Here is a 27,219-nt window from a genome sequence, read left to right on the forward strand (position 1 = left end):
TAAACAGCAAAGGCGCTGCTTAGTGAGTTTAAAATAACGGCTCGCTTGCTCTCATTTTCACTGACATGCATGCATACAAAAACACAAACACACACACCTACCTTTTTTAGTTGTCTTCTTTTTTTATATTTTACACTCACTAAACAGCAAATGTGCTGCTTAGAGAGCGTAAAATAATGGCGGCCGTTCCGTTTTCTCAGTCCTAGCTTCACGGCGGCTTGATATGCTGCCAGGAAGCAGCGGACTTGTTCTTCTCAGTGGGCATTACTTGCACATTAATACCCATTAATACCCTGCTGGAGAATGCTTGTTCTCCAATCAGGGTACTGATGTACGGTTTGCCCATTGTCTAAATCCTGTTAATATATAATTTTTCATATCTTATCTCTTTATAGTGAAAAAGAAAGCTGGACACTTCCAAAAATAGCCCAGTTCTCACACCTTCATGTGTCTCTTTAACTGGGTGCTGCATGTATTCACAGTACTTATCTTCCACAAATATCTGCTTCCCTCTCCATGTAAAGTACTTTCCATACTGCTAACGGCTTCCTTCTAATCCGCAGTGTCATCATCCTACACTCCTTTAACAACCTTTATTAGTGTAACAGGAAATTTTAACCATTATAATGTCATTCACCAATATATCTCATAATGTCTTCCAAGACCTCTCTAGGTAAGTAACTGCTTTTTATAATTTCTCCTCCTGCTAACTGCATATTTTATTTATTTATTTATTTATTTAACATTTGCTTACCAGGAAAGTCTGACTGGGTCAGAGCCCATTTTCAGTAGAGGCCTGGGGAGAATCACTCCAGACACATATCTTTGGAATGTGGGAGGAAACAGCAGCACCCGGAACGATCCGACACGAACAAAGGGAGGACATGCAGACTCTGACAAAAGGCACTCCAGTCGAGAATCAAACCGGAGAACCTCTTGCTGCGAGGTGACAAACTGCTGCACCACTGAGCAGTATCAGCAATCAATCAAACCTGATTAGCTGTCCTCTGTCCAGTAGATGACCATACAAATCCCATTCATCCCACATATACTTTCTCATAATATGCTGCTTCTGCATTCAGTTTTTCTGGCCAAAAAACGTGTTCCTGCTTGACCACATCATTCCCTTCCATTTCTTAGCAGCTTTCCAACACTAGAAAAGGAAATCAGACAGTTCAAAATTTACTGCTTCCATTAAGTAATCTTCCTACCATTCTGTGTTTCCCATAACTGACCTCATATTGTAGTAACAGCATAAGCTTCACAAGGGCTATCAACCAGGTGTCTTTATCAAACTCAGTCCAGTCTACCATTTTGGATTTCACAAAGTTTGCCAAGTAAGTTTTCATTGTACCTTTCAAAATTCATTACAGCTTTAAATTTAATGCATTATGTTATCTTCCAGCCCAGTTAATTGCCCTTCACTTTATTCTGACTAACCATCTCGTACATAACATATTTCCTGTTTAACTTGCTCCACAACCACGTATTGGTCATGCAGGTATCCCACATCATTTAGTATATTAACTCCTAGTTTTTTCAAGTGTACATCAAACACCACCATTAGGTTTCACATCTCAGTTCATGTGACCGCCAAACAATTAGCAACCTAAGTGGCATTCACACTTAAAACCTTTTAGCATCTTGTGGGGGTGGATTATCAAGAAGATTTAATTCTGAAATTTTCTCCTTTTTAAAACCCCATTTTCCATCACCTTCTGCTCAGTAAGACCTTCACCCACTACTTTGAAAAAATCTTGTAACACACTTATAATGAATGGTTGGGAGACAATATCATGATGGTATGTCCGCATATCAGAGTTTATTTCCCATACTATGATGAACTTTCCAATATAAAAAGGCATACTTAAATAGTGCTGAGACACATGAACTGCACTTAGGAATTACTAAATGTAAGGAAAGCACATGCAACATTCTTTACTGCTGTATGATGTCTCAGCAACTGTGTCAGAGATGTAAAGTCTGTTTTCAGGATCTGTATGAACAGCTACCCCAACAAATATCAGATTTTTCTTGGATGAAAGTTGGAGTACGTTTTCTCTAATGGAAGGATGCTCATCATCTTTATGTTGACTGTTACACAAACAAATCAGAAATCATACTACTGAGTGAAACAAAGAGTGCTAGTACTGCTAAAATACTGAAATTATGTTTTTCTAGACAGTATTCCAGGTAAATATCTAATAACAGTCCATAATTAATGAGCTGGGAATTTCTTAATTCTGCAAAAAAAAAAAACAAAACAAAAAAACAGAATAATAAACATACTATATTGAGTCTTCAAAATGCACAGTGTCATAAGGCAGCAGTGGACCACATAGTTATGAATTACTTGAGAAAGAAAATTCTGAAAACTCAAACTGATGTTTTTCTAAACTGGAATGCAGGAATTCACCATTTTCACTGTTAATTCCAAACATTCAGTGAAATTTCACAAGAGACACAATACAGGCAAACATTTTACTACAAAATAATAAAATAATGTACCAAAAACTACAGAAAGCAGAGTAAGAATGATTATACACTCCGAAATAATACATAGAAAAGTTATTTACGTCTTACAGGGTTATAAAGCCACAAAGAAAGACAGAGAGTTTACTACATACAGGGTTCTGACATGCAGATCTAAGAAATAGGAACACTATTCAAGCTACACAATGGATTTCAGGGAGATGAATTATTAAAACTATGTACTTCACAAATGCATCCTTAAGTGCTGAGGTTTATTAATCCAGCTCAGTGCTACCACTCTCTCCAAGACAGAATGATTCATCAGGTGTTGTAGAGATTCAACATAAACAGATTGACATTTGTTACACCATCCTCCTACTGCCTTACAGCTCTCCTTATCTGTCTATTCTTCTGCTTCATGCTCTACTTTTAAACCTCAATCTTCCATGAGAGAGGCTTCCTTTTCCTCTGTCCCTAATGTCCTAGAATATGTCATTCCAGATAATCCCATTACAAGAGATTAGCTTACATCTAGACAATATCCAAGAGACAGAATACTGACCCAGAAGCCTGTAACATACTGACCCAGAAGCCTGTCACACTGCTGTGATTATATAAAGAATAAACTGATTGTAAATAACAAAAATCTTGTTTAAGCTTAATATTTAAAGTTTGAAATGTTCATATACTAGATCTATACAACTGCATTTCATACAATCAACTAGTACAGTTGTAGTATTTTCACAATGACTGTATTTTAAATTAAAGCATTATCTATTGCATATCTCATATGCGGGCCTCTACTGAAAATGGACATGTATCCAGTTGGACTATCCCAGTTAACAAATGTAAAATAAGTAAAAATATTTTCTTTTACAGTAAAGGGGCATAGCATGTATGCACATACGTACTTAGCAATTACATAGTAAATGTACCTTTAATGTTTTATGTTTAATGTTATGAACCTATAAGTAGGAGTTTCAAGTGAAGGGACTGTCTACTATGGGACCGCTAAGAAATTTCAGCTAAGTAAAAGCTGTTGTATCAACATTTCCTGTCTCTTCTCTCAGCTATGTCAATTATGTCCATGTGTTGGTGTATACATACTACAAGCATATTTACATGCAGTTAATTTTTAACATAGACATATATTTTACACATCTGTACATGAGCAGACAGAGGAGTGCAGAAAAGGTTGAGAATGTATTCCTCTTGAAATGCACTCCCCAGCTAATGGGTGATTCATTTCAGATGTGCAAAACAATACTGCAGATTAGGAACAACCCTGGGTACAGTGCTCCATCAAAGTGTAAATAGGCTGGTAGGTTACAAGCATAGTGTAGTAACAGTGTACAGCATTGTTTGTAGAATGAGTTACCAGCATATATGTAGGACCACAATATGACTACTGACTTTAAATACAACTCCCCAGAAGTACCACTGGCACATCAGATGCACACATTCCCCCAAAGATGACTACCATGACACCTAAAGGAACAGAAACCAGAAACTGGGACATACACAGAGCACTTGCAAATGACAGGACAAAATGTGTCTATCACTGCACCTACAACATGCAACAATGCCTTAATTATAGCCAGTCCAGTGGTGTAAAGGAATAGAGTCATGACTATGGCCCAGCCGACCCTGGTTTGTGTAGCAGTTTGAGCAACTGGCTGAGTAGGATGGGCAGACTCATGGACATCCCCTGCGATGATCCCTGGTGGAGGCGGAGGAGAGGATATTACTATGTGAGGGCGAGGTCTAAAATGGAAAGGCTGGTGGGCATGGCTGAGCTGCAATGGAGGTGGGGTGACATACTTCATGCACCCCCACTGCACACTCTTCCTTGACTTACACTATGAAGCAACATATGGGGGTGGCAAAAAGAAATGAGAGAGAGTATAAAACGAAAAAAAAAATGGATCGATGTAAGACAGCATGACTCCCACCCCCAGGAAACAATTTAGACTCTTGCTGGCCCCACCAAAAATTGCAGGCATTGGGACTGGAGGTGACCATAGATCTGGTAAACCCAGCAAAAGATGTCTGGCACTGGGACAGCTGAAAAGTTTGACATAGTTGAAAAAGCAACAAAAAACACGTCCCAATTATGAGTGAGCAATCCACTTTCATCTTGTCAGCACCATCTCAATGTAATCTATAACCTGCCAAAAAAATAGAGTACATTTCTCAGGGACATTTAAATTAGGGATTCTGAACTAAGCAAGCATAGCCATTCAATACATTATGCCTTGGCACATAAGGGTTGACTTAACACTGTTCACAGCTTACATTCTGTCCTCACATTTCCATGCTTCTTTTGGGACAACAGTCTTTTATTTTATTATCATTTTATTCATAAATCATGCTCTACAAGTTCAGTGGACCACATGGAGTGTTGAGGATTTTGCTGCACCACAGGGGTTTCTGAATTCTAACCTCTAGTCTAAACAAATATTGAACAGTAAACAAAACAAGTAGTATCAAAACATTTATTCATAGATTTCAACAGCCACACTTTCTTTACTGTACAAATTGCAGTAGCAGCATAAAATTCTCCAAACAAGTCAGTGGAAGACAAAAAACAACTTATAAAACATGGTGTACTACTACTACAAAACCTCTTTACTGTTTATAAAAACTACAGCAACTATCACCTTAAGATAAAAACATTTTTTTAACAAATTCTTATCCACAAAGTAAAAAAAAAAAATCACATTTTAACAAGATTTTGTACATTTTAAAAGTCTTTACAAACAGGAAATTTTTCAGTTACATGAAACCATTACCTGCTGGTTCAGCAAGCAGCATTTAAAACCAAACAAGAAACTATTTTAGCAAAAATCTCAAACCTGCTCAGAGGTTTTAAGAAATGGGTACTGGGGTGAAGCCCCTGGGGGAAGTGCTATGCCCACACATCACCTAAGGCTTTAGAGTGCATGTGTGTTTCTGCAATTTTGCATGAAGTGCTGAAAGGTATCATTACCGATGAGAGAGGAGATGTGGTTCTATCAGTAAGATATTAGTCTTGAAACGGCTGGTGTTTTGGATCACTACAACAACACTCTATCTGAAATTCTTACGAAAAAAATTAAACTTCTCCTTATTCTTTCAGAGAGTAATCCTGCTGTGGACAGTCTCAACATACTTAAAATGTATTATAATCTTATCCAGCCTGAATAGACGTTCAATTTCCAGCATTAGTTCTTACGTTAGCCAGACTCTGATGTTTTTGTTCCTTCAACTGTGCTAAACAAAAGAAGAGAAAGCAAAAGAAAATAATGTTAAAGCATATTATGTTTAATAAACTGCAAAAATGTATGACATTCCTCAAACCACAAAAGCAAGTTAGATGATTCATCACTAACAAACACTAAAGTGAACCATTATGTGTCTTAGAATGTGAAAAAAAATATTGTAAAATGGATTATAGAATTGGGCCAATGTTTACTCATCCTAACTTCTGCCATTACAAAAACCATGTTGTAATATGCAGCCTTAACACCGAGTATTGTTGCAGAGGTAAAAGAAGTCAGACACTGCTGTCGCTGCAGTAACCACTGCAAACGCATACAGCCATAACTGTAGTCTCAGGGGAAATTAACCTTTCTTGTTGCTTACCACCAACATCCTGAACTGAAAATTTCTATTTGCTAACACAAATTTTGGTTTCAGAAACATTATAAAAGATATTTGCTGTAAATTAAAATTATAGTCCTATTGTTCTTGATGGTTCTTGTGGACTGCCACTAATACAAAGCCATTCTTATATCTGGACCATTTGCTGAAGGCACTCGAGATAAAACAAAACAAAACTATGTTCTAGAGCTGGTATAGCATAAACTCAGCATGTCTAGCCCCAAACATCTTGGTGTCATTTTCTCTTGAGTGTTACAAGTGTTGTTCCTTAAGATGATCTGACATAAACAGTCAGTCCTTGCAAAAACAATAAGATGGAGTGCAGCTTTTTCATTCTCCAGAGGGTTAGCAGACAGGCAATTAAGAAATAAATGAAAGTCTTTCCAAAATGGCCGAACAACTGCAAAACAAATTACATTTTTGAACAGGTGGGGCTGCATCTGCAATCCTGACTTTGGCTTACATAGAATAATACCCCACTCTTCTAAGCTTCCTACTTCAGGCAAACTGCTAATTTACTTTGGGAAGGTCCTTTCTTTAATGACCAGATGTCTCCTATGAGATGGATGGTCCTATGGACATCCCTACTGCCTGAAATGCAACCCGCTATGCTGGATCCTGAGCTTCCTTTAGCATTCAAAAAAGGAAAATGCTGCACTGAACCCTTCAACCCTTCTTCCTTCCTAACCCTCTGGAGTCCAAACTTTAAATGCTGGCTAGCAGATGAATAACTTGCCTCTGCTCTTCGCCTATCTCAGCATCTATTGTTAGGGTGACTATGCTCAACACAACTATACTTTCTTGCTGGTCTCATCCTTTTATCAAGGTTTGTTTCATTTTAGACATCGACTTGCAGCTAATTCACTTGTGTCAAATTCCACTCCAACTGACAACAATATGAAGAACATCTACTAGATCCTGATTACTAGTATAACACAGTCTGGACCAAAACTCTTCAAGAGGCAAGAAACAATTTTTATATACTACTGAAGCTCGAGTATTATGGTTGCTAACAGCTCCCTTGTTAATAATTGAAACACCAATGCTTTAATACCACCATTGTCAAATCTTTAAAAACGTCTTTCACGCCTACTCAACAAAGACTAATCAGCATAACACAATGTAAGTAAACGAGTGAAGCACAAATAATTGGTAATGTGAATAACTGCCCCACTTTACAGTATTGCATTTTTACAGGGGACAAACCTCCAATGCCAGGTACTGTGCCCACCCATGTCCCCTTATACTTGTTAGTCTACCTCTGGGATCAATGTAGCTTGGAGGAAGAGCGGTATAAAAAATGCTACTAAAATGCATCAGTGGCTCTTGGTATAGCTTAAGGTGGCACAATCATAGCACAAGAAAAATTAGGTTCAGCAGGTTGTTCAATGGGTTTCAACAGAGGCTTGTTCCAATGGGGGGAAAATTAATTACCATTGTAATATAGATTAAATTACTTTAAAGTAGCATTTTCTCCCCTGTGCAAACTGTTTAGTCGAAATGTTGTTGTGGTTTGCAAAAACTTTGCTATGTGAAACTAGGCAGTTAATGCTGCAGCTTGATGGACTTTGTTCCAAATTAAACTTATGTAGCAAAACAGAACTAAAATACCTTATGATTGCCATATTTTAGTACTAATTTTTTTCAGACAGTACAGCATTCTTATCTGATGCACACGTTTAGAAAACAAAACATATGTTCTTACAATATTAGTTGAAGGAACCATCCTTCAGGAGTCCTATAATTGAGTTTAACCTTTTCACCAATCATGATTCTGCATGTCACGGGAATGTGCCTACACCTGTGTATACATACTCATGTTCAAGTAAATACAGGGGCACCAAGCATTACTGATTTGCCTCCTGAGCCTGCCCGTTTACTCCCAAACAGTAAAGAGCACAATTTATGCAAATCAAGACTCAACAATGAATACTGGACACACCCATTTCTAACAAGCAATATACAAGTATTTGCAAAACTCACTGAGAACTCCAAAAATTGAGGCTGGAAGGGAGCCATTCAAGCAAAGGGGGCCAATCAAAGGGTACGATGGATCAATAAAGGAAGATCTCTCAAAGCCCAACTGAAAATGTAAGAAAGTATGCTGTATCTAACATTAAGGACACCCCCATTATGCAGCTTACAAACGGGTAGTAAACCACAAGGGAGTAAGGAACTGGAAAGCAGTTAAACTACCTTGGGCCAAGGAGGCTGAGACCTGAAGTAAAGACATATAAAAAAAACAGACTCACTGAATCTCCATCAAAACAATAACGCTGTGCACAGAGTGCTGCAATTATGCTCCAAACTAGAGAAAAGAAGGGCTTGTTAAGCACACCTTGTTGTTAGGCAGTAGTCTCATGCTAGAGCATTAACAAAGGTTAAGCACTACTACAGAACAGGGGCATAAATTGGGAAAAAAAAACTTTAAAACCGTGAACACTTCATTTGTTCTTTCTTTTTTGGCTGAATGAAATGTTTAACACGTTTTAACTCTTTCTGTTCTTACCTCTGCTATTCTATGGTGGATGCTCTCTGTGTGAGAGTGATACCTGTGTTACAGCATTCAAAGCTGGAAAACACAGTGCTCTTAAGACTTTTGTTTTAAATGCTGTACATGGAAGCAGTTTGAGCTCAAAGCACTACATAGAATTATGACAGGGTCTCTTTGATCATAACCATTTCTGTCATATTTTTTCTTGTCACAACTAACCAAGATTAGTTTTCAAGGTATGTCTCAACATCATTCTCTCAAACACAAACTAGTTATGATTGCAAACACAGTCATGATCTCCTAGGTTTAGTGAAGGTACGCACTGAAGACCAAGCAGCAACAGTGCAAATGTCTGCCAACAGAAACATTTCAGAACAAAGTACTGGTAGCAGCTGAACCTCTTGTGAAGTCTCCGTTGACAAAAGCACAGTTGTGTACACTTACCATAAATGTAGATGCTTGAGTGCATTCACTGCTGCAGTCCTAAATTGTGGGATTTCCTGCTGTGGAAGCCCTTGGCCAGCCCAACTAACAGTAAAAATCTCCTCCTCCTAAGGCTGGCAAACGCCCTACCCTGTCATCAGTATGCTCGTGTATAAAGGGAGCCAGCTGATGCCATGACATCAGTTTTTTCTTGCCCCTTGGAAGGTAGCATCCCCCAGGATGAAGCATGAAGCAAAAGCAAGGGACAGGATGGAGAAGAAGAGGCTTGCAGGGTAAACACCCGGGGGTCCTCTGATTAATCCAGAAAACAGAAGCAGACTACTACTGTAGGCAAAAAAAAGGGGGGAAGAGACTGGAACAGTGAACACACTCAAACATCCACATTTATGGTAAGTGTACGCAACTGTACTATGTTCTTCATGTTTCACTGTTGCAGTCCTGACTTGTGGGATGATTCCCAAAGCTAAGATGAGGGTGGAAGGAAAATTATGGAGAAAAAAGGATGCCCTGCAAAGGTAGCAGTGGCGAACCCTGCTCTAGACTTGGAGAAGGCAATTAAGTGATAGTGCTTGGTAAAGGTATGCATAGATGACCAGGTAGCAGCTTCCAAAATATCTTTGGTAGATACTCCTTTCAGGAAGGCAGCAGAAGTAGAAGTGGCCCTAGAAGAGTGAGTCTTTACAGTTTCAAGATGCTTCTTGCTACGATGGTTGTAATAACAAAAGGAAATACTCTGGGAGATCCACTTGGAGATAGCCTGTTTGGAGACTGATTTCTCTTCACAACCAATGGCAAAGAACACAGAGTTGGTCCGATTTCCTGAAAGATTTAGTTCTGTCCAGATTGTGGCACAGTTGTCTGTGCACATCTAAGGAGTGAAGGACTCTTTGCCCCTTTCTGAGGCTTGGGGAAGAAGGTGGGCAAGTTTATGGCTTGATTCAAAGATGTGTCTGTGACCACCTTGGACAAAAGGGATGGATTAGTCTTGAATGATACTCTGTCTGGGTGGAATATGAGAAATGGTTCCACTGCCATGAGTGCTTGTAGCTCAGAGACCCTCCTAGCTGAGGTGATAGCAAGTAAAAAGGCAGTCTTCCAACTTAAAAATTTTAGGTCAGCAGAAGCTGCAGGTTCAAAGGGTGGTAGCAACAATTTTTGTAGAACAAAACTAGGTCCCATGGAGGTGTGGGTGGCTTCCTGGGAGGTCACTCCCCTAAGAATTTGTTTCATCAGAGGATAGGAAAAGGTTGGAGAAAGAGTAGGGATGTCGGCTGAAATAGCAGAAGCGTGAAACTTGATGGAAGAAAAGGGATAGGCCTCTGTCCACCAGGTAGCCAGGTAATCTAAAATGGCACAGATACTGGCTGATTTAGGATTGACACCTTACTGCTGACATCAAATGAAGAATCTTTTCCAGTTGGCAGAGTATGATTTCCTAGTACTATGCCTTCTAGCCCTTTGAGAATGTTTTGAACTTGTCTGCTTAGGGTGAGTGTTCAGAGTAGTATTTTATGGAATTATCCAGGGTGAGAGTTTGAGAGTCTGAAGGCTGGGATGCACAAACCTCCCCTTGTCCTGAGTCAGAAGGTCCACACTCTCAGGTAACTGCCATGTTTTTTCATTGGTTAAATCCAATAAACGTTGTCAGAACACTTATAAAGCCAAGAAAACAAGGTAATCACCAAGAACGTCAAGTTTAATGAAGCTTTCGGGCTCTCAACTGGTTGAGAGCCCGAAAGCTTCATTAAACTTGACGTTCTTGGTGATTACCTTGTTTTCATTGGTTAAACTCAGTAGTAGATACCAGTGCTCCCTGGGCTAGAATGGGGCTATCATGATGACCCTTGGGTTTTCTTCCATGATTTTTAGGAGGGCCCTTGGAAGAAGAGGCAGGGGAGGAAATGCATAAAGGAGCATGAGGCTCTAAGGGATGGAAAAAGCATCTGTTCTCCAGGATGTGGGTAGTTTGTTCCTTAAACAGAATCTTTTCAGTTGAGCATTTTCTTTGGTGGCAAAGAGGTCTATCTGTGGGGAACCCAGTTATGGACTATGCTGAAAAATGTTTCCCAATGCAGATGCCACTCATGGGGATCCATCAGGTTTCTGCTGAGATGATCTGCTAGAGTGTGTTGAGTTCGTGTGAGGCACTGTGTCATGAGGTGCAACCCCAGAGAGTGAGCTGTCTCCCAGACCTGCATCGCTAGTCAAAAAGAGGGTAAGAGTGGGTGTTCCTTTGTTTATGTACCACATTACTGTGGTGTTGTCTATTTTGACAAGCAACACCCCTGGTTTTCACTGATCTTTGAAAGCCACTAGGCCCTTTTACACTGCCATTAGTTCTTTCCAGTTTATGTGCTTGTGTCTGAATTTATCTTCCCATCTGCCCTGGGATTGAAGGTGCTGGAAATGAGCTCCCAAGGCTGTCTCTGAAGCATCTGTGGTTAAAGTATGGCCCTAAGGGATGAACCTGAAGGGGGAGATTCAGGTTCTGGGCACATGCCCGTGTCCACCATGCAAAGTCCTCCTTGAGGGAAGGAATCAGTGGAATTTCTGTCTCCAGGTACTGTGAGTGCTGGCAGCACAGATTCTTGAGGTACCACTGGAGCCTCCTCATGTGCAGTCTGGCCAGAGGGATCATGAGGATACAAGATGCCATGTAGCCTAATGTTCTGTGGAATTCCCTGGCTAAGTGGCACTGTTTCTGCATAATGTTTAGGAAGTACTGAGTCAGGAAGGAGATCTTTTCTGGAGGGAGGAAGGCCTTTTAAAGGGAGGAATCCAGAAGAGCCGCCAGGTAAACTATCCTGGTGGAGGAGTCTGTGTTTGATTTGAAAAGATTTATGTTGAACCCCAAAGAAGTGAGGAGGGTCTAAGTAAAGGCCAGATCCTTGAGGAGCTTTGACTGACTTGTGGCTTGAATGAGGCAGTCATCCAGGCAGGGGTAAATTTGAATCCCTCTTGTTCTGTAGAAGGTGATCACAGGTGCTAAATACTCTGTGAAGACTGTGGGAGCAGCAGACATGCCAAAGGGCACTGTAGGGAACTGAAAGTGACTGGCACCTGCCCTGAAGTGAAGAATACTTCTGCAAGACTCCTCTATGGGAATGTGCAAGTAAGCATCTTTTAGGTCTAAGGTGACCAATAAGGCCCGAGATGCTATCATGGGAAGACGTTTTTGAACAGTCAATATTCTGAACTTTGGTACCAGCAGGGACTGATTGATGGTGGACAGGTATAGGATAGGACTCCAAAAGCCTTCCTTTCTGGGAACCAGGAATAGAACTATTCCCTATTTGATGATCTAGTACTGGTTCCCCAGAGCCCTGTGAGCACAGGTTGTGAATCTGAGAAAGGACCTCCGCTCTTTGACTTTGTGGAACATCTGGGTAACCAGAATATCTGAATGGCTCTTTGAAAGTGAGCTTGAAACCATCTCAGATAACCTTCAGAATCCACTTGTCTGAAGTAATGCGGGACCAGTTTTCTTTGAACCGGGATAGCCTTCCTTTTAGTCTTCCTATCTTTTCTGGAGAGGGAGAGGGGTGGGAAGGGGAAAGAAGGAGTCATTGCTATTCTCTGTCAGGGCTCTGTAGCCTAGAACTCCCCCTGCCTGGGAGATCCTGAGGACCACTGCCTGGGCCTTTGTGATTGCTGCTACCTTTGAGGACTTTCCCTCTGAGGTTTCCTCTGGTTGCCTTTTGATTGAAAGGGAAAGGACCCATGTTTAATATGAAAATTCCTACTAAACCTAGGAGGCTAAACTTTGAATAAGTCCTTTACAGTTTGCATAGATTTTGCTTTATCTTTTTTAGCACAGCCTCAGCCTTTGGCCTAAAAAGGAAGTCTTTATCCAGGGGGCATCTACAAGTTTGGATCTGATATGGTCTGGTAGGGTCTGTTCTCTAAGCCAAGCATGCCTTCTAATGAGACAGCCAGACACAGCAGCTCTGACAGAGGCCTCCATGGCATTTTAGCCACAGTATAATGAGTGTCTAGCTACCTGGGAGCTGGAATGGCAAAGGTCCAACAATTCCTTAAAAATGTTCTTTGTCCTCCAGGGAAGAAATCTTTTGCTTCATTTTGTTAAATACTTTGTTGGTATTTTATCATATGAAACTGGCAGTTAAGGGCCCTCAAGGCTGGGGTAGAGAAGTGTAGATTTTTTTGCCAAACCTATCAAAGGCCCCGCTTTCCTTGGCAGTAGGTAAAGGGTTCTTTGAAGACCTGATTTGTGCTCCCTTGGGACCTGGAGTGACAACCTCTGGGTCAGCAGAGGAGTTTTTGAAGAGGTATTTATGAGAGTCCAGCACCCGTAGCCACAGTACAATGAGTGTCTAGCTACCTGGGAGCTGGAATGGCAAAGGTCCAACAATTCATTAGAAATGTTCTTGTCCTCCAGGGAAGAAATCTTTTGTTTCATTTTGTCAAATACTTTGATGGTATTTTATCATATGAAACTGGCAGTTAAGGGCCCTCAAGGCTGGGGTAGAGGAAGTGTAGACTTTTGTGCCAAACCTATCAAGGGCCCTGCTTTCCTTGTCAGTAGGTAAAGGGTTCTTTGATGACCTGATTCTTGCTCCCTTGGGACCTGGAGTGACAACCTCTGGGTCAGCAGAGGAGTTTTTGAAGAGGTATTTATGCGAGTCCAGCACACTATAAAATCAGTTTATGAGGGGCTAGAGGAAGGGAGTCTGGAGTTAGGGAAGAATCCACATAAACATAGGTTCATAGGTTCATAGATTAGCACTAAGCTACCTGCCCTTGCGAGCCATCTTAAGCCTAGCCAATTATCCCTTGTGAGACTCAAACCCTGCACCTTGTGTTTTCAATGCAAACATCTTAACCATTAGGCCACCCTCCCACCTCTACCATCTCCAAATAAAGGAGGAATAGTCAAAGGTTTGTGTTCTGGGAGGTCAAGGTACTCCCTAACCCTCTGTTTAGAAGGTGAATATTCCTGTGCCTCCCATTGGAAATGTTCCCTCATGGCATGGAGTGTTCCCCCAAATGTGATGTCTTCAGGAGGTGAAGCTGAAGGCAGATTCTCAACTGAATCTGAATTTTCAAAGGAAGTAAGGAAGGGCCCCTCTCAAAAACAGACTCTTCCTGGTCATAATCCTCATCTGAGTCAGGGGGTTCAGAGAAAACGTCACGGGTGGGATCCCTCTTCCTTTTCTCTGGGGAAGACTCCAAAGGGGGTTGCCTAGCTCTGACTCAGGAGATGAGGTCCTCAGCTAACCTGACCAAGTCTTGCTGATAACCTGCTGAGTGGGAGCCAGTAGGCCTAATCATAAGACCTGAGGTAGATCCTTTCTTAGAAATAGCTTTAGCCTTGGGCCTAGGTACGTCCGGCATCCTGACACCTATCTCTTTGTTAGGCAGAATCGATGCAGGCTGACACCTGGACGAGACATCATCAGTACAGGTTTGCTTGTTTGAAGCCAAGGTGTGCTGAGCGACTCCGGACTTAACCAATGAACTGAAAGCCAAGACCTGTACAAAAGATGAGGGACCTGACAGCATGTTGGACTCAGTAAGGGTCTTGACAGAGGCCTGCACCACCACCTCGGTTGCAGAAGGGAGCTGCAAAAGCTCTTTAGCTCTCTCAGTGATATCGAGCCTTGGGTGACTGGCCAATGGATGGCTGTCATCTGAGGCTCTAAGCTTGTGCCCTTTTTCCTTGTCTTTCTTGTGCTTAGGGAGCTCAACCTTGGGACAACTAGCAGCACCATCAAATGATAAAAGAAAGACTGTGGACTAAGATGCCTAGCTAAGATTTTGGCCCTACTTCTGATAGTTCTAGAATTGAGGGTAAAACACCTAAGGAAGCCCTCTGGGTGAAGGTTTTTATTTGTGTATCTGGAAACTGCTTGGAATCATTAAAGGACTTCAGTTCACTCTGTGCACCTGGAAAATTGCTTGGAATTATTAAAGGATTTTAGCTCACTCTGCCCTAGTTTCCAGTGATTTATTCTTTTGTTTTGGACTCAGCTGGTGTATCACTGGATATGCTTGCATGCTGGTTCACTCATCTTTTGTAGTCCTAGAATTGAAACAGGCACAAAAATGACAACTAGGGACATTGTGATCCGGGCCTAGACAGGTGACACACAAAGTATGGAAGTCTCAGTGTTGGATTTGCTTACCACAGCAGAGACAGTTGTTAACCTTATTTGACACAAGTTAAAGCAATAAGAGTTTAGAAGACTTCTGTCTGGTGTGGACTGACCAATGCACTGAAGCGCTGCTTCGGGCTCTGATGGCAAGAAAAGGCACTGGTGTCATGACATCAGCTGACTTCCTTTATATGAAATGAACCAACGGCAGGGTATGGCATCTGCCAGTCTTAGCAGGAGAGATTTGTATTCTGGTAGTTGGGCCAGCCAAGGACTTCCATAGCAGGAAACCCCAAAAGTCGGGACGGCAACAATGAAACATGAAGAACATGAGCAATTCCCAATGGATATTTAACTGATAACAAAGGACTATGCAGCTTATAATATACCTGGAAATGGTTTCCTTGACAACTGTGACCCTTCCCTAAGCTGGTGTTGCACAGCTACGGTGTGACTGGCTCTGTCATAGTTTCTGTTCTGGAAAAACAAACAGGCAGGTAAATGGACTGGGTTAGGGACAGTTCAGAAAAAACCTTCAGGGTGAAATGGGAACTCAATGGAAAACACTATATCCCTCAAAATTAAATTAAAAAAAAATCCAGATAAGAAACACATATTATCACAATTTTCATTAAAAATTCAGTGCAAACATGGCACCGTGGTAAATAGGGACAAAGTCTTGACAGTAACTGGAAACTAAGGTTGGGTGGCACGATGCCAGGGTAATCCTAATGGCTAGGCATGTAAAGGCTCCGGGGCCATTAGCCTAGTACACACCTATGAACCAGATAACTCTGGATCAACTTGTGACTCAGATGCTGAAGAAGTTAACTGAAGTGTATGGGAACAGGGGCAAGATGGACAGAAAGTATCAGCAACTGGAAAAATCTTCTACCACCCAGAAAAATCATAACTTCAACACTTTTTTATTCACCAATAACTCCATTCTTGAAAGCAAGTCTAAATTAAAGAATGTTGCTGATATAGTAAAATTTTCCAGACACAAGTTTCTCTATTATAATATGCTCAATGAATGTGAAGACACAAGTTATTTAAAATTTTCACACAGTCTCTTCAGTGAAATAACAGCTCTCTAACAGGTGACATCTTCTCTTCAGAAATTATCCTTAAAAATTGACGGCTTCAAGGAAAAACTGGATAACCTTCAGGTTAACAGTATGAAAGAAACACAAACACTGATAGAAATTATACAAAAACAAAATATTAAAATAAGACGTCAAAACTTCAGTAACTGACGTAGATGGTTGACTAAGGGAGAAGGAATTTTAGCCTGATTTTTTTACTATAGCAAAATAACTAGCTAATGAGAAAAACAGAAAGTGTACAGAATCAACAGAGATGGTGCAATATAAGAAAATATGGGGCCATATTCAAGAGCACTCGTACCACATTTTTTATGCTTTCTAGTTACGCAGAAAGATTACTCTAAATGTACATGTAGTCTACACTTTGGGGTAACCTTTACTAATCCCCTTCAATATTTAAGGCTGCAAGAAAATCAGAAGAAAAACTAAAATTATGAGGAAGAAGCTGTGAGTTATACTTGTGTTATCCATTCACTCAGAAAGGTGTGCTTTTAGTGCTGGCATTAATGAATTCCAGGGCTGGTCTCCCTGAAAAACAGAAGGAAAATGCATACTAGTTTTTCTCACCACTTGGATACCTAGATCTCTAGATCTCCAGGAGGTTTTCTCTTTTGGTAGATAGCCCATCGATCACTTGGAAAGCTATCTTCTTTAAATTCTCAGTCCCCTTCCATATCAATTGCTACACAATTCATACCTTACCTAGAGAAGATTTGGTGCTAAAGGTCAGCTTGGGATAAGACACTTCAATAATTTAGCTAGTCTAATAATAAAGGTGACAATGACTATGCAACAAAAACATTAGAGAAGAGGAAAAATGCTGGCCTTTGATAACATTTCTAAATCAAAATAACTTTAAGGTATGCCAACTATATCCAGCCAGACACAAATTACTTCTCTCAAAATTTCCTCAAGCAGACACATCAGGTTTTGCTTTAATAAATATTAGACATGGGGTTTGAGTACTTTTCACTGTCTATAACCTCTCTGCATCTACTAAATGAGATGGTGTTGGATTCTTCAATGGTCCCTTGCAGAATGATTTCCAATATAATATTCATTTGACACCGTACTTAAAAAGAAATCATGGGTCCTCAAATACATGGCTGTAAGATTTTCAAACTAGCAGAAAAAAGTCTAGAATTTCTAAATAATTTTTTTTTGTTTTTTTAAGTATGTTTTTTCCAGAGCTTTTAAATTTGCAGATTTATTGATTACTTATATACTTGTTTACTATTTAATTCATGTAATGTTAGAATTTTTCTGGAGGTTTTTCTCCTCAGGCTCCGCTGAAAAGGGGTAGCTTTCTGCTCAGTTGTACTACCCCAGTAAACAGATGCAATAAATAATAAACAAAAATTCTGGATTGCTATGAACTAGCATTCACAAAGAGACGAGGAGTCTTTTTACATTTCGGATCCTGGGCTAATGTATTTTAATGGACATGTTTTTTTTTTTTTTAAATACATAATTACACAGGGACTATAATACAATCAAGAAAGGAGACGCTAGTTTTACAGTGGTAGCTTTGAAGATGGGAGATGTAATTGCTGACAATTACATGATTAAGTCTACAGTAAGAAGGAAAAAGAGAGTGACAAAAAAGCCACACGAAGGAAACAGCACCTTGAATTGAAGTTCCCTCTCTTAGCTCATGCTACCAAGCTACCTAGTTATTTCTCCATTAGTGAGGATTTCATCTGCTGTGGGTTGTGTACAGGAAACTATGTGATGAACACTAGTTGCAATGCCATAATTTTTGCAAATACTTATGCATGCTTATAGTTGTTTTTTTAATTTGATTTTGTTATGGACAAGTTGATTTGTAGTCTGACTTAACGTATGGGGATACCAATTCTTAATTTTTTTTTTTTTTTTTTTTTAATCTGTAGCAGCCTTCCTCTTTGGAGTTGTATCCCTACTCCTCTTCTGGATTCTGAGCTGTCCCTAATGTGAACATATCTTACATTCAATTATGAACGCAATTAAAGTGTCGCAATTAAAATTTAACTAGCATGAGTAGTAGTCATAAAAATATTTTATATGGGTCTCTCTCAGTCTTGATGTCTTCTGATTATTTAGGGGCTATCTTCTCCAGACCTCTGACTAAAATATTTCCCTGAGTAAAAGCAGATTTAGTAACCCTTATGGGCTTAGGACAGCTTTCCTAGTGACTCTTGCGTGAGCTATGTGGATCTGCAGTATGCTATACCCATACAAATCAGACATAAGTAGTGATACATTGTTGCACATCTAAGGCCATTCCTGTAACTAGTGTATACAAATTCATTACCACTTTCCTGGCGTTGGTGTTCCAACCAAATCCTGCCTAATCACGCTTATACCCCAAATCAAGCACCTTAACTATAAGTTGAAACACCTCCCTTATTAATGGCACAAAGAGGCTCTGTTTTGCACTAAGAGGAGTGTGTTCTTTGTATGAAGACTTAGACTTTCCTTTTAGACAGATGGCAATCTAGTATATCTACGCCAAAATTCACAGGTGCTATTCTCCTTTAGGTCAAATTAGTAAGCACCTGGAACCACGGATTTACACTTTCCAACTGTCTCCACAAGCCAGCTTGGTTGAAATGGACATTGTGAGACAATGCAGCAACTGCCTCATGTTTACTGACAATCATCTATTATTTAAACAAATGGACACAGTGTGTGATAGATGTAATACATTATGTTACTAGAGGAAAAGTTCTCACACAAAGCCACTGCAAACAAGAAAGCAAGTTGTCATTACCACATAACACCATACTAAAAACCAATCATACACATCTCAAATCAAACACAGACCTACACGTATGCTGAGGCTTTTAAAAGGAATCTACCTAAACCACAAAGGCCTCTTAAATGCAAACTATAGGATCCTCCACCTGCCTATGGTCCCTTGGCCCATTCCTCCTACATGAATAGTATGGAGTCCCTATGCTAAAGCTAATCTATTAAAACTGAGTGATGACCTGGATAAATTCAACGTATCCTTCAAATCTGACGACTCTCTGCATGTGTAAAATATAGGCAGATTCTATGCACATACAATTACCTGCACAGATGCATCTGCACTCCGAAGTAAATACAATGCCAAATTTAAAAACAAACCTGTATGGTGAAACCCCAAATATAAACAGGCTCTCAAAATGAAAAAAAAAGTTCATTGCCTATAACAACTGCTGTAACTCTTGAGATACCAAAAATGTTCTTACTAACATAACAGGGAATCTGGATCCTGATCAAATCAATTAAAGCTACATATGAGGTAAAAATAGCCACCCAGACAAGACAATCACCAAGCTAACTGTAATGATGTTAGAAGCCTTAGAAACAATGCCCAGCACTGGGAAGAGCTAATAGTAAATTACATAACATACCCAATGGACATAACCAATCTACTAGCATATAAATTTAACTCTAATTTCACCCCTCCTACATATACACACATTTACAGATCACATACCAACATCCACCCTCCCAGTCTCCCAAGAACATGTCCTCAAAGCAGCAACCAAAGCTAAGAACACTGCTTCTATGGTGCCAGATAATATATCAGGATGGACCTGTCAAAACCTCCCTACAGGGGCTATTCAATATCAGCTACCAGACAGGCTTTGTGCTGGACAAATGGGGGACAGCACCAGTCATCCTCCTGCACAACAATGGGTTGTCAACAGACCTGTGTAATTCTAGACTCACAAAACTGACAAGCCTCCATCTATAAGGCCATGGAAAGGATTATTATGGGATTAATAAAAAAGACATAAGCAACCTACAATCTCTTAATCCAGGCCCATATGGTTTTGTCAAGGCCATCTCATGCCTACTTAACCTGGTTGACTTCTTTGAGATGGTTAATGAAAAGTAATGGGTGAGGGAAAATCAATACATACCACATATCTAGACCTTGCAAAAGCACTTAACATCATTCCACACTTAAGTAAAGTTGACGAACTCACCTAGCTAAATGTAAATCCCTATGTAATTCACTGGAGAGCAAACTGGCTCATTAGTAGAACCCAGGTTGCAAAAGACCTTCTACTAGTTGTGCACCCCAAGAGTTCAGTACTCTGGACACACCTCTTTGGTATTTTCTTCTCTAAAGTAAAAGCTAATGTTAAGGGTTTACGGCTGACAAAGTTTGCAGATAACTGTAAACTTGGTGCCATTATGAACTTTCCAGAAGACATTAAGATCCTGCAAAAAAGCCTTTCCCAAGCAAAACACTAGTGTCAAAGTCATGACCTAAAACTATCAAACTATATAACAATATCCTTCAGCAAGCATGACAGTTCCAGTAACTATGACTTCAACAAGATACCCCTGAAAACTGATGTGTACTTAAGGAGCTAGGAACCTATGCAAAAATGAGCTGCCCTTCAATCACCAAGTATCCACTACTGTAACAAAGTCTTTTTTCTTTGCGCAACTTATTAGTATGGGGATGGTGTCTACGTCAAGGGATGTCATCATTCTGCTGTATTCACCAACTATCAGGCCAATTGTAAGAATTAAAAGGACCGCAGAAAACTAGAGTAACTGGGATGAGGCTGGAATAAATGTCTTTATCTATTATCTCTCATTTATCTGCCAAGTCTTCTTGTACCTTTCAGAATAAAAGTCTGCATACACTGTAGTTCAGTTAAGAAAGTTTTGTTATATACAGTGGAGACATATGTAAACAATATCCGAATCAACTCTTACTGTCTTCAATAAGAGTGCTGATAAATTGAAACAGACAATCATAGTGTCTGTAGCTTCTGCACTCACTATTCTCGGAAATATTCCTTTCTTCCTGAATAACATAATTAATATTTTGGAATGCCAGATATTTGACCCAACTTCTGCATTCACTCTCGAATATCTGTACCAAACTTCTGAAGGCTGCACTTCAATGACTTTCTGAGTATCAGTCCGAACTAACCTACTCATGTGTCTGAAGTAACTCTCCTCATAATACCCTGTAAATTTACTACAAGTTCTACATGCTTCTTTAACCTTAGTTCACAAGCCTGTTTCTATGTAATGTACTGCACATTCTGTTAGCACATTTTTCTCTTATTAGTATTCATGATTGAAGGTTATTCATTTGTACTGACACATTCCTTGTATATGTCTGCTTTAATATGGCTGCATTTATAGGGCTATGCAAAGAAAATACTGTAACAAACTACATTTAATGAAATCTAATCTTAAGAATTTCCGCTGAGACACCTAAACAGGCGTTTCTTTTTTTCAGTTATTTTAAAATATAAAATGAAGATGCAAACCTGACCTTATATTTTTAGGCCCATGCAAGGTGTTTTATGTAAGTGTGGCTAGGCATCTAAGGATCCTCAGTGATCAACAGTCCAGTAAGTACCTGTGTTAGTACAGAAGGAGTAGGTGTTGCCTTGTAAAATGGAGTCTGGGATCTTTTTGCATGTGTTCTAGGAGGATTTGATAAATTATTTACAGCCTCAGCATAAGTTATGAGCTTGGTGGTGTGCTGTGACTGACATGGTGCTGCGGGAGTGTGATGTTTACTGATAATGGGTTGATGCCAAAGTTTTACCTCCATGTTTCTTAAACATTCACAACCCTTGTAGGTTGTACTGTGAACTGGTAAAAGTAGTGAACAAGTCAATACACATAAGGCACTTGCTTGACTGCCCTAGAACTACTATTGCAATCAGACTAGCCATAGATGGTATGAGACCAGATTGCTGAGACATGTTGCCAGACAATGGAAGACTAGGGCCGGTCAAAGATCTCAGGGTTGGAGGGAGACTACTAAAGCAATTGGGATTTGATCAGGCTTTCAGGATCATAAAACCATACAAAGGGTTTTTGTTACTTTGATTATTCAGGAAAAGTGTTGGACTTCCCTAATGATGAGATTTTTTTTAAATGACCTTCATTCTAGGAATGAAATTAATACAAATAAAATACGTTTTGACTGTTAAGCATCCTGTAATACTTGTCATTTTTGGAATTACCAAAACCCGCCTTTTAGAATTCTGGCATCTGTGAATTCAAAAAACAAAAACTTTAAAATGTAAGTTGACAAGAAATGTAAAGCTTTTTTTCATATCAAAACATAAATACTTAGGGACTAGACACATTTTTGAGAGTTACTGGTGTTTCTGAATTTGTGGAGGATTTTGCTACTGTTGATTTCAAAAATGTATTTCTAGTTATTACTTATGCCTTTGTGCTTGAATGGTTCCATTAAGCTTTATTAAGTGATCAAAACTGGTCAAATACAGATATTCTGTTGCTAATGAATTTTATCAAGATAGTTCTAAAGAATAATTATATATGTTTTTTGAAGTGGAATTTCTGACAAAAATGAAAGGTTTGGCGATGGGGGCAGCTTCTGCCCCAATTTTTGCCAATATCACTTTATGGTCTTGGGGAAACTCATTTTGTTTTGGTTTGTAATCCAAATTTATTTGAGGTACCCTGATGAAATCTTTATTATGTGGGTAGGCAGTGAGAAACTGTTGCAGGAATTTTTACAGTTTATTTCATTCTCTGGATTTTTATAGACTTCATCAATTATTTGAGTGTGACACTTTTTAAAGACTGTGTGAATACCTATTAGTCCAACACATACTGTTACCCCCACTTGTTCTAACAGGTAATTAAACTGCTCAAGCTGTCATCTATTCCGGCAAAAGAAAAATTACTGAAAAGGCAAATGGTCAGGACATCTACGCATCTTTCTGATAATTTGACCATCCACAGTGAACTAGATACTTTGACATTACTGTTAAACAGAAAAGGGGATGTCAGTTCATTTTGAATATTAATACAGAGAATCATACGTTTGAGAAAACTAAGATGACTGGGTTCAGGAGGGCCATGGTCATTCCCTACCACAATAAAACTATTGAGATTAAAAAAGTCATGATTAGTAATTGGAAAGTAGTGCTTGGCTGAAATGGTGTGACAAATTAGACAAATCTCCTATGGTCACTTACAAGTGGGGTATGAAGAGAAACTTATTGGAGGCAGGAAAGATAACAGCACCTATAACCCATGCAAGTACTTGCATGCATATGTCCAAATGCAGAGAATGTTCCCCTGTAGATATAATTAAAATTCTGTTAACTTTCCAGCAAGTTCATCCAAATCCACTTATGCTGTGCTGATGAGGTCATAAGAAGGCAGAAACATGCACATCCACAGCTAGTGGGATTTGGATTTATTGGTCTGGATGTATCCATAAAGACTTAAAAAGTAAAAGTAAAAAGCCATGGACATCCAAAAGGCATATAGCTGAAACATGTGATGTCCTTAAGGGGTCAATTGCATATATCCCATGGGCTTCTATTATAGGAGGTTTAAGGTACCATACAATGGAAACTCTAGCTTGGCTAGGTTTTTCTTGTAGTTTCTACTAACTGGTTAGTCTGTGACCTTTTTACTCTTTGGTTTGAGTTCATACGAGAGAACAATCAACAATAATAGACTACTTCATTTGAGTACCAAGGAGGCTTAGTCTGTATTGCTAGCTGTCTTACCTGTCCTGCTTTTATAGGATTAACTGTATGGGCTTGTCAATGGCTTACAGATGGGTTAGCTTTTTACACAGGTAAAACTGAGTTTGCTCTGAAATGAATATATTTATTTTATAACAAGAAAACCAAACATAATGCTATTTATAAACATACAAAAGTGCGTGTGAATCTTAGAAGCTATTTGTTCTTTACAGTGGAAAGGATCACTATTTTAGATACAGTTGGAAAACTGGAAGCCAAACTGGAATCTAGAGAACTGCACTAGCAACTTTTACTTAATGCCACACAACTTCCTAGGTGAAGTGATTCAGTTTCTATTGCCAGTGCTTTAAAACTTCAAAAACTACAGGATTTTTATTTTGTGTTTTTTATATTCCTTACTTTTCCTCGTGTAATGCTCCTTACAAACATTATGCCAAACTAAGCTAATCTCCCTAGATATCTGCATCCCGCCACTACCCACCATTAACGAAACCATGGTAAAAAATTTCTCCAAAGCCAACTTCATGCTTCTTAAGACAGAAGTGGCGAACTTCATGACACTCATGCAGATGGACAATAACAGTTATGACTGCTGAATCCTACACAAATGCACTCTACAAGCACTTACACGAGTGTGTGGATCGTGCTATCTGAAACAGAACCAAGACGCTATATCCTCCAAAAATAGGAAGCCAATCTGATGGTCTCCTGCCATAAACAAACTCTACAACAGAAGGAAGAAACTGTTGCAAAAGAGAGTAAAATCCCATGAGTGGAGGAGCTCCCTGGTCAGCCTCAGTAAGAAGCTAAGATCCCTTATAAGATACTCCGGAGTTAGCTATGAAACCAAAATCACCAATGATTCTAAGGGCAACCACAAAGCATTCTATAGTTATGTCAAGAATCTCAATGGCAACACCCAGATCTGCTCTGAGTTACAGCACAATGGCACAAAAATTACAGAACCAACTAATAATGCCAACATCCTGGCAGATAGGTTCAGTGCTAACTTTACCCCCTCTCACCCACTAAAGGGTCCATAGCTATACTGGAAGAATGCAGAGTCCCTGTAATGACATCTATGCAGGTAAAAGCTGCACTCTCTAAAACCAAAAACACAGCATCCATGGGACCGGACAACATCCCAGGCTGCGTTTTACATGAGCTTAAGAACGAACTGGCTCCCCACCTAAGCACCACGTTCAATCATAGTCTCACGTCAAGCTTTGTGCCCACCGAATGCGCACAGCAACAGTTATCCCACTCCACAAAGGGGGAGCCACCACTGATCCTGGGAACAATCACCCTATTAGCCTGACGAGCCTGATCTGCAAGGCCATGGAACGTATCATCATGGAACTCAAAACACATTGGTAGCCTCCAAACTTGGGACCCCACATAGTTCGGGTTTGTGAAAGGCAGCTCATGCCTTCTGAACCTGATCGACGACTTTGAGGCAGTCACCAAAGCCGTAGATGAGGGTAAGGTGGTTCACACAGCCTATCTTGACCTCACCAAGGCTTTCAACACCATCCCCCATTCTGGAATTATAGCTAAACTCACTAAACTAGGTATAAATCCTTAAGTCACAAGATGGGTTGCCAACTGGCTCACTGACAGAACCCACACTGTAAAAGTTGCAGACTCCAAATCTGAATTCAAACCAGTGACAAGTGGAGTACCACAGGGTTCAGTCCTGGGACCTCTCCTGTTTGGTATCTACTTCTCTGAAGTACAGGTTAATACAGAAGGCCTCTGGCTAATGAAGTTCGCAGATGACTGCAAACTAGGAGCTATAGTCGAGTCCCCAAATGATGTGGACATCATACAAAAGGGCCTCACTGAGACAGATGCCTGGTGTCAGAGGCATGGCCTCAAGCTCAATGCCAAAAAGTCCATTGTCATCCCCTTTGGTAAAAACTCTGTACCCATGAACTACCACATAAACGGCAGTCTACTTAACGCTGAATGTGATATGAGACCTTGGGACCCGGGTGGAGAGCAGTCTCTCCTTTGATAATCACATCGCCACAGTAGTCAGGAAATCCTTCTATGTGGCACACCTCATCACAAAAGGGTTCTCATCCAGGAAAAAAGAGGTCATTGTTCCCCTTTACTTGGCACTCATTAGACCAACTATACAGTACAATGCCCCTTTTGGAATGTACCTCACAAGACATCTGCAGCAGCTGGAAAGGCCACAGAAGTACCTCACAAAGAGGATTACTGGCCTCAAACAGATGCCCTACACTGACCAGCTTTACTCTGTAGCATATCGCCTACTCCTTTATATGTTAGGCAGGAGATCTCTGCCTAACATATAAAGCTATGTTAAACCCAGAGCTGTTGGACATGCTACACCTAAAGAAATCCCAAGCCCTCCGAGCTACACGATCTAGGGACCTAAACCTTGTCACCACAATAAACAGGACATGCTGGAGGGATAGATTCCTGTCCCACAGACTTTCTATACTCTGGAACAAGCTACCCATCTAGGTCAGGCAAAGTTCCTCATCAGCACCCTTCAAGAAAAATCTTGATGAGTGGATGGGAAAATAGGAAATACACCCCAAGGATCACTTCTGTGGCTCTGCTCGACAGGGGCACAGGAAATTAACTTTTTTGGGTGGCGTAAGCCAGGGAACGAACCTTGTTGGCTAGGCTTACTTAGGCCTTTGGGCTGATAGCCTAGTACCTACCTATGAACTGAAAACATGTCAGAATAGTGCATTTCCCATTTGGCAACATAAACTTACAGATTGATAACTAGACTATGCCACGCAGTTCAAAGACAAATAAATGAGGTCTGAAGCTGTGGGAACTGAATACACTGTACAAGCAATTGCTTCTTCAGCATGAGTACTTTAATGCACAATTACTTTGTTTAATGTCAGCTAGTGCACCTTTTCTTCTGGCTAAAAGTTAATGTTTACTGAAAGCATGCAAGCTGTTTTTCACATCAGTGAGGTCAATAGAGATAAGAAGAGAACAGGCAGCAGCTGGCATACATGGGAACTCAAGCTTGAGCATGCACTATAGCACAGATAACCTTAAGTTTAGTTAGGTAATGTCTGTGGGTGCAGCCACTGATTGTAGTAACTGCATTCATATGGAGGGGTAAACTTTATTTGCTGAAAATTTCCAATATGTGCCTATTCTAAGTTAAAATGAGATGGAGGTTCAAAAATGTATTTAGTTCTTACTTTATTTTTTGAGTGTTTTCACTGAAGCAAAAGGTCTTGAAAAATGCAACATGAGTTCAAATGAAGATTCAAAGAAGCAAATATACAGCACAGCCTGCCAAACATTAAACATGCACATCCATCCACAACCTCTTTTCCCATCTTGCACATGGGGTCGGGGTGTCACTTCAGCAGTGACAATCATCTAGAGCTAAGGTTTACACCACCAGGTGGCTAGCTTTGCTGCAGTATTACACACACACACACACACAC

At 40.0% G+C, this 27,219-nt stretch overlaps 1 protein-coding gene across 6 annotated transcripts in view; it reads right to left on the minus strand.

The window, feature by feature from the left end:
- Positions 1-4,953: 4,953 nt before the first annotated feature.
- The window catches only part of PSIP1 (PC4 and SFRS1 interacting protein 1), an 801,135-nt gene continuing 778,869 nt past the window's right edge, over positions 4,954-27,219 (minus strand). For 4 of the 6 annotated variants that reach the window (XM_044061285.1, XM_044061281.1, XM_044061282.1 and 1 more), the window contains one exon: positions 4,954-5,724. In XM_044061285.1, the coding sequence (XP_043917220.1) occupies positions 5,688-5,724 (37 nt within the window). In that variant the 3' untranslated portion in view covers positions 4,954-5,687. Of the gene's footprint in view, positions 5,725-15,588; positions 15,646-27,219 lie in introns of those variants that run through there. The other 2 variants (XM_044061284.1, XM_044061283.1) reach the window with 2 other exon arrangements.

The sequence above is a fragment of the Protopterus annectens genome, chromosome 2.part0 (genome assembly GCF_019279795.1).
Source record: "Protopterus annectens isolate FY-2018-M chromosome 2.part0, PAN1.0, whole genome shotgun sequence".
NCBI classification, from domain to species: domain Eukaryota; kingdom Metazoa; phylum Chordata; order Ceratodontiformes; family Protopteridae; genus Protopterus; species Protopterus annectens.